This window comes from Oratosquilla oratoria, chromosome 27 (assembly GCF_046742065.1).
Source record: "Oratosquilla oratoria isolate Oo_2021 chromosome 27, ASM4674206v1, whole genome shotgun sequence".
Taxonomy (NCBI): domain Eukaryota; kingdom Metazoa; phylum Arthropoda; class Malacostraca; order Stomatopoda; family Squillidae; genus Oratosquilla; species Oratosquilla oratoria.
Genome location: NC_134803.1, coordinates 5,050,898 through 5,058,397, shown reverse-complemented (window position 1 = coordinate 5,058,397; position 7,500 = coordinate 5,050,898). Strand labels below are relative to the sequence as shown.

The 7,500-nt window shown below is 39.2% G+C and overlaps 2 protein-coding genes across 5 annotated transcripts in view; both read right to left on the bottom strand.

Moving 5' to 3' along the window:
• The window catches only part of LOC143039866 (uncharacterized), a 131,328-nt gene extending 126,039 nt beyond the window's left edge, over positions 1-5,289 (bottom strand). For 3 of the 4 annotated variants that reach the window (XR_012967670.1, XM_076210136.1, XM_076210138.1), the window contains exon 1: positions 5,165-5,288. The gene's annotated coding sequence lies outside the window, so the exon portion shown is untranslated. Of the gene's footprint in view, positions 1-5,164 lie in introns of all 4 variants that reach the window. The other variant, XM_076210135.1, reaches the window with a different exon arrangement.
• Positions 5,290-5,609: 320 nt separating this feature from the next.
• Positions 5,610-6,673, bottom strand: LOC143039868 (uncharacterized). The gene has a single exon (XM_076210158.1). It carries the CDS (start codon positions 6,599-6,601, stop codon positions 5,984-5,986), a length of 618 nt encoding a protein of 205 aa, XP_076066273.1. The 5' UTR covers positions 6,602-6,673; the 3' UTR covers positions 5,610-5,983.
• Positions 6,674-7,500: the final 827 nt, after the last annotated feature.

The following is a 7,500-nucleotide window of genomic DNA, read 5'->3' as shown; positions in this document are numbered from 1 at the left end:
CTTAGAAGATGTACGAAGTGTATAAATGTATGGAAATGTATAACATTTTTATTTTTACCTTTCCTCCCTTAATATGAATGTAATTAGAAATCCGATTATCTAAGTCATTCCTAGGATATGTACAAATGATGTGTTTATCGCTAAAATGAATGTATGAAAATGGTAGACCTCACGCTATAATAGTACTAACGGAAGGTAGATCTCACGCTATATTATCACCAAGATTTTATTATCATTATTTCTTAGTATAGTCGGGATGCCTGACATCCCAAAGCGCCACTTGTAGTCATATCTTCTCTATTGTTGCATGGATAACTTTAGTATTCCACTCCATCACGGCGAAAAATGTAGATATCAACCAAACTGTGCGAATAGTTTTCGCGCGTAAGAAAAATTATCAGTGTTTACATCAAGGTCTAAATATACAGGTCAGACCGTTTGAATTCTTGTGCGCAGCTTCTGACGTCATTTGGCTGAGTCCATTTTCTCTTTATGATACACTGAAGAAAACTGTGAAACGCCAAGGAAGACAGGAACTATAATATTTTATATATTATATATGTATATATTATATATCATATATATTATATATTCATATATATAGATAGGAACTATGATATTTTATATATATATTTTATATAATATTTGTCAGAATATAACTAATTGCGTGGAGCGGTGCGAGCGAAGGCGACGTCATTTTCGAACGACGGACCAGCTTCAACTGACAGCTATAGGACCCGCTAACCCCACTTTGAACAGCCAGGTGACGTTCACGGGCCCGCTGCGCCAACTCCCTCGAAATTCGGTCGGAAGTGGTTAGACCTTATATTCTTAGATCTTGGTTTACATAACGACTGTTTGATTATTGCCGCAAAATAAAAATGAATTCTACTTCAAGATAATTCTATCCTATTAAATAATTTATCTCTTATTACTGAATAAACTGTATATGCATATTTTAAATATGAATATTCTTAACATATCTTCTTTTCCTCGGATCTCCAAGGGGTGGACTAACATCGGTAGGCTATTGCGTTGGGCGTCCCTAGGCAGCCTTGGATTCCAATCCAAATCCTCCAGGGTTGAACGAAATCCATCCTTAGGCTCGGAATTCAACCCATCCGTTGACTAGAGTAACCGTACCAGCGTGCAGCGTAAATACCCGATCCCATCGATGTGGATATTATTTGGTGGGTACTCGACAACTAGTAATCGATTACGTCTATCAGTATCAATTACAAGCTTGACAGTGACACACCTGCCTACTGTGGAAACAGACGAATTCTACAGATTTTTTTTATACATTAGTCAACTCGACATGTACTTCAACAACCATCTGCGACGCTTATGATGTGGACTTGAATGTTTACAATAAATTTCAACAAGTGTGCTGGAAATTTGTTTGCATATAATAAAATCAATGACATGTAATTACAAAGTTAATCTTTAGGAATTGTAAATATGTTCACATGCTCTTATACCAGAAAAACGCGCGCGCGTATATATATATATATATATATATATATATATATATATATATATGTGTGTGTGTGTGTGTGTATGGGTGGGTGCGCGCGCGCGTTCAATGCATCTCGAATATTTTACACAGACGAATCACACGATTATATTAATTTTTGACTGACTGTTATTCATAACCTTATGATGAAATTTCAGAATTTCTTCGCCCCTCCCCCCTCCCTCACTTATCAAAAAGTGTTCTATTTCAAGATCGGTTTTGGATGATGAAGCAAGGTTTATACATCGTCCAGGCCCTGGAACTATAATTAATATCTATATGATGGAAGATATCAGAAGAAAAAAAATCGGCCAACATGGTTTGCATCATTTGTCGTGTATTGTTCTCCAGGTGAGATACTGTGGTAATTTATTGTTACCTTTTCCGTAACTAAGAGTGCCTATTTCATTATTCTGGCAGACGTCAGGCTACTTTATTCATTTCTAGCATCTTACGTACAGGAAAGTTTCAAGGCATATCCACCAACCCCAACCATACCAATCGTTACTTTATTATGAAATATCTCCGACGCCCTCAGTTTTAGTGGTGACATGTGGAAATAAAGGCAACAGTAGACTTTAGTTGTGAATGAGAAACCAAGTGATTTGTTTACGTCTGTAACCAAGGCTACTACGTGTTGGAGATCTAATTATCTACGAATTGAAAAACACTTGATCACCGAGATGCACGTGCTTCAGACTGTTGGTCTCAGTCTGCGCCTCAAGTGAGATTTCTTTGACTGAACCACCCGATTTATTTGAGCATGTGTTGTTTTTTATCAATTGTATTTCGGTAACTGTAATCCAGTTACGCCCGTGATGAACGATAATCCCTTTGCTGCCGAGATACAAAACCAGAAAGTTGGTGGCGAGCTGAAACATTCCATTAGGTACGGGCAGCGTTAACAGACTAAGGCCAATTCCCTCGCTACCCAGTGAGAGCCATGCACATGAATAAAATAGCCTGGTGGAAGAAAAAAAACCACACACACACAGATATGAAGACGGGACACCACGAGCATAGCTCCCCTTCCCGTAAAATTCAACTAGGAAAATACACACACACACACACACAAACACACACATATATATATATATATATATATATATATATATATATATATATATATATATATATATATATATATATACACATACACCATTAGGTATGGAAGAGTTTAAGCCTACTCCCCGATACTTCTGAGACTCATTGAACTGGCCGCGTTTCTTCTTTCACAATGGGTATTTTGGATGGTTAGGTTTGTTATAAAATCGCAGGTATTATTCACCGTCTCGACTGAAATTACTCAAGATAAATTTTGTGGTCAGGTTTAGTAAAATGTACTAATATAAAACGCAACCCCCCCCCCCCCAAGTTGGACCACGAATTTGGTCTAGGCATACGAGTGAACTTGCCCAACCATCTCGGTTAATAATATCGAGAGTAGGACAGCATTGGAGCACTCAAATACCCCACGTAGCAAGTTTAATACGAAAACATGCTCTCGCGTAGAAACAGCATCACTGATTTGTTACAGTGTGTTAAACACAATATGGGAAATGCCAGTGGAGAAGTGACAAAAATACAACGATGACTGTGAATGATAATAAATAAAAAAAATAAATTACTGTAAATAACAGGCTCAGGAATATTACCATACACAGAATGACACTAAATGCATCTAATTCCAAAATTACCATAAATGTCTGGCGTTAGCACGATGAAAACAAATATAATCCGAGACACTGCTGTAGGGCCCCATACAACGCTTCTATGCCGAACACTTCCTCAAAGTCGCCAGGAAAAATAAATAAATAATAAAACTTGTCAATGAGACGAACGGGGGTAGGAATGACATGTTACGTAATCCGCCACTTACGAGTCCCTATACCACCGTTTCTCAACCTTTACCCTTGCGTAACCTTTAAAATAAATTGCATGTCTCAAGGAACTCCTGCGCTATATATATATATATATATATATATATATATATATATATATATATATATATATATATATATATATATATATATATATATATATACCATATCTTTCTCATTTTATTTTCATCGTAATAATAGGTTAGATAGGATGATGTCTATATTACATTATTACAATAACCTTTGGGGAACCCTGGTTGAGAAACGCTGCCCAGTGACAGTGCAGTGTTGTCGCGGCGACTATTGACACATTGTGTCAGTAGTCGCCGCGAAATAGTCTTGGTCAATGGATTACATTCTCCCAAGGTGAGCCTATCCGATCGTCCTCTGCAGAATCAAATCACATGACAATTCAAACGAAAATTTAAGTGTCAACACTTCGAAATGGTGCTGCACAGTGGTGGGCATTATCAGTTGTCAGAATGACAGCAATAAGGTCAGTAACAGTCCAGTTGATGGTCACACAATTACATATGTTCAAACGATTTCCTCAGTTACGCACTAATCGGGGTCCTCGGGAAAGGCCCCAGTACAATATTCTCTTCATCAGATTCTCCAGCCCGATATTTTTTATTCACAATGCAAGAGCCCCCTCCTCCACAAGTTTCTAAGGGGGTTCAAACGTACAACCAAGCATGGAATTGTTTGCTACATCTTTAACATTTACTCCTTCCGAAGTGAGCGTACCAGTCATTCTGGCTACCGTCTAGTTATCTGACGCATCTCGATACCGGCGGAGTGGCCTATCTCGACCACCCTTCCGTATCAAGGAGCAATAACTATTGGAGCTTCCGCCGTGGCTACATAAATTAAAATAAACATTCCAGTAATCTCCGTGATTTTGCAACATCTAATGTGCACGTGAAAAACAGGTAACTTTTGTTTGTAAAGGGCAAAACATGACAGAAGGAAACGAAGTGCAACAGCTCCTAACTACAGAAACGGTATGAAATGCTAATGCTCACTCGCTCAAAGATCAATGATGCAAGTTTAACTAGGTGTCGCTGGATAACAAGTGTTGATTTTCTCAACTGTACAAAACTAACTTGCACATAATCACATTAGTATCCCCGTGGCTGTATTTATAAAGTAAATTGAATTTCCTAAAAACCCTGTATTGATCGTGGAAACGTGCGGGCACCATGCCCTTCTTTGTGCATGGGTGTAGAGGGTTGGGAGTTACTTGACAGGTATATATCAATGTTTACTTAATCGCCATGGTCACCGTCCAATGGTGGGAATTTTAACAGGCAATGGCTTCAAACCTTGTACAAGAACAGCACTCAGCCTTCTTTGGTTCTATCGAATCCGTTGTTTGGTAAAAAACGATGGCTGGATAACATCGAAGAATGAACGTTTACAATTACGTTAGTTTAAGATTTCAAAGCAGTTGCAGTGCACATGGTATACTGGCGGGGCATTTCTACTGGTAAATCTGTCGAATCTTACTCATTATTTTTTCATTGCATATGAGCATGCAAGAGTGGGCACGGAGACGAAGGTGCAAGTACCACTTATAGTCACTTATGAGTTATGATCAAACAATGGCCAAAACTAGAAGTAGCTAAGCCATGTACACGGTCAAATTACAAAATGCCTTTGGTGACAATGCAGATGAAACACTTCAAATCACATTAATTATTCACTGACCCATCGCATCACTAACTTATCACCCAATTTATACAACAGACTACAATATCCTGATAACCTGAGACGATAAGAGGAACGGTAATCTTGAAGGCCGACACAGTACAACCACAGAACGAAAACACTATTGATCTCGTCATGCGCGCAACTCCACCTGGCGCCACTGCCAGGAACTACATTTGTATGAAAGATTTTAAACATATTTTTTTTTTCCTTTTTTAAGAAATTTCTTAAAGTCCAGCAATACAATGAACCATTATGGCGTAGGTAATTCAAGTCAGTATAGCTAGTGTACCTTTGACGGCTCATCTCCCAAGAAATCAACAGATTAACTGAAGCCGATCCAATATTTTATATTAACCAGTATTGATTTTGTATTAACCATAGCATTAACGTAACCAGTTTCATAATAGTTCTTTATAAGATTTAGTCAGCATACTTTTTGGTATGTTCAGTACGGTCATATATTTAATATATTGGGGAATTACAAGGATAAAAAGACAAAGTTTATTATAAAATATCTATATCTTTTATTTACAAAGAACATCAATGTATCACGTAAAAAAGTGCAACTCAAAATGTGCATATCAGATCTCACACATACCTCATAGGACAATTAACCTACATGACTCGAAGATTGGCTATGCCAGGCACCATGCAAAGTGAAACGCCAAAAGAATATTAATCCTAATGGCGCCCAGCGAACACACCTGATCAAAGCAATCGGTACCATACGTGCACACAAGGGGATTCGAGAGTTGGCGCCTAGGCCTGCCACGAACGCACAACCATAAACACCACGTGCTCACACTCCCTGCACCCCCCACACGTTCATTGTCTATTTAAAAAATAACACATACAGAAAAAAAAGCATTGCAGCTTATTTCTTCGTCTTTTTCGCAGTCTTCTTCGCTGCAGGTTTCTTTGCCGCCTTCTTAGCGGCAGGTTTCTTTGCGGCCTTCTTAGGTGTAGACTTCTTGGCAGCAGCTTTCTTGGCAACGGGCTTCTTCGCAGTCTTCGTTGTCGCCTTCTTTGTAGATTTCTTCTCGACGGCCTTCTTCACTGGTTTCTTTGGTGCTGGTTTGGCAGGGGCAGCCTTCTTCTTGGTTTCTGGTTTGGCAAGCTTGAAGGATCCAGAAGCGCCAGTTCCCTTCACCTGGTTTAGTGCCTCTGACATAACACCCTTCTTCAGTGCAAGCTTCACACGGGCTTCGGCCTTCTTTTCGTCACCTACATTGTAATTTGCTACGATGTACTTCACGATTGCCTGTCTGGATGAACCATTTCTTTCTTTCAGGGCAGTAATTGCGGCTGCAATCATCCCCGCATATGTAGGATGGTCTGGCTTCGGTGCAGGCTTTTTCTCCTTCGCAGCTTTCTTCTCCTTAGGGGCCTTCTTGGCCTTGGCAGCCTTAGCAGGAGCTTCAGGTGCAGGGGCAACTTCTTCAGCAGGTGCGGGGGACGCCTCAGGCGCAGTTTCAGCAGCAGCATCAGCCATATCGGAAAGTTACTGGTAGCGACGGGAGTCGTGTCTCGTACAGCACCTAGTGAGCAAATGTTGTTTGCTCGCTCAGCGCGCGTGTTTATATTCAGCTCTGCGTACCGAAAAGTAGCGGAAGTTCACCATCGCTCGCAGCCGCTCCGACCTGCGCTAGGGCCATACATCGCTGTGCTTGTTACCTACTCTAGATCATTTTTTCACAGCCAACAGAGTATTGTTTGTGTAATATTTATATCTTGTTGTATAGGAAAAGGATAGTTCTTGCATTTACTATGCACGAATTTTCGATGCGATGTTTATTTTATTTGCAATAAATCAAATACTTCAGGTGCTTTCGCCACGAGAAAACATACTCTGTTATTTAAAAGTAAACATCCCGGTTTTCACGAAAAGAAATTATTATATAAATGTTTCAGTATAAAGATCTATCATCCTCCTTTCAATAGTCAAAGGAAAATATAGCTGTGTTTTCTGTAAGTGTCCAGTAAATAAATTTAAACTAGATTCTCACAAGCACAAAGTTCGATTCCTTCATCCAGTCTGGCTCGTACTCCTGAAGAGGGTCCTCATTTACTTTGCAGTGTTATAGATTTAATATGCTGAGTTTTAAACTAAAAACAACACATGTGAACTAAGAATTAATTCTTGTTACATGTGAATATCTCAAACTGACCAAAAGACATCAATTTTCTCGTGTATTCAACTTAACAAAAGTATTGCACTTGTGGTACGGTCCACCTCTCCGGCGCCAAGTTGTTATTTCTTTGCAGTTTTTTCAGGGACAAAATCACCTTATACCACATCTATTCAAAGTAACTTGGTATTACAACCGAGTTCATGCCATCTAAGAAACTAGAATGACTCACTGAAAAGAAGCTTCAAGAATAAGAACATTA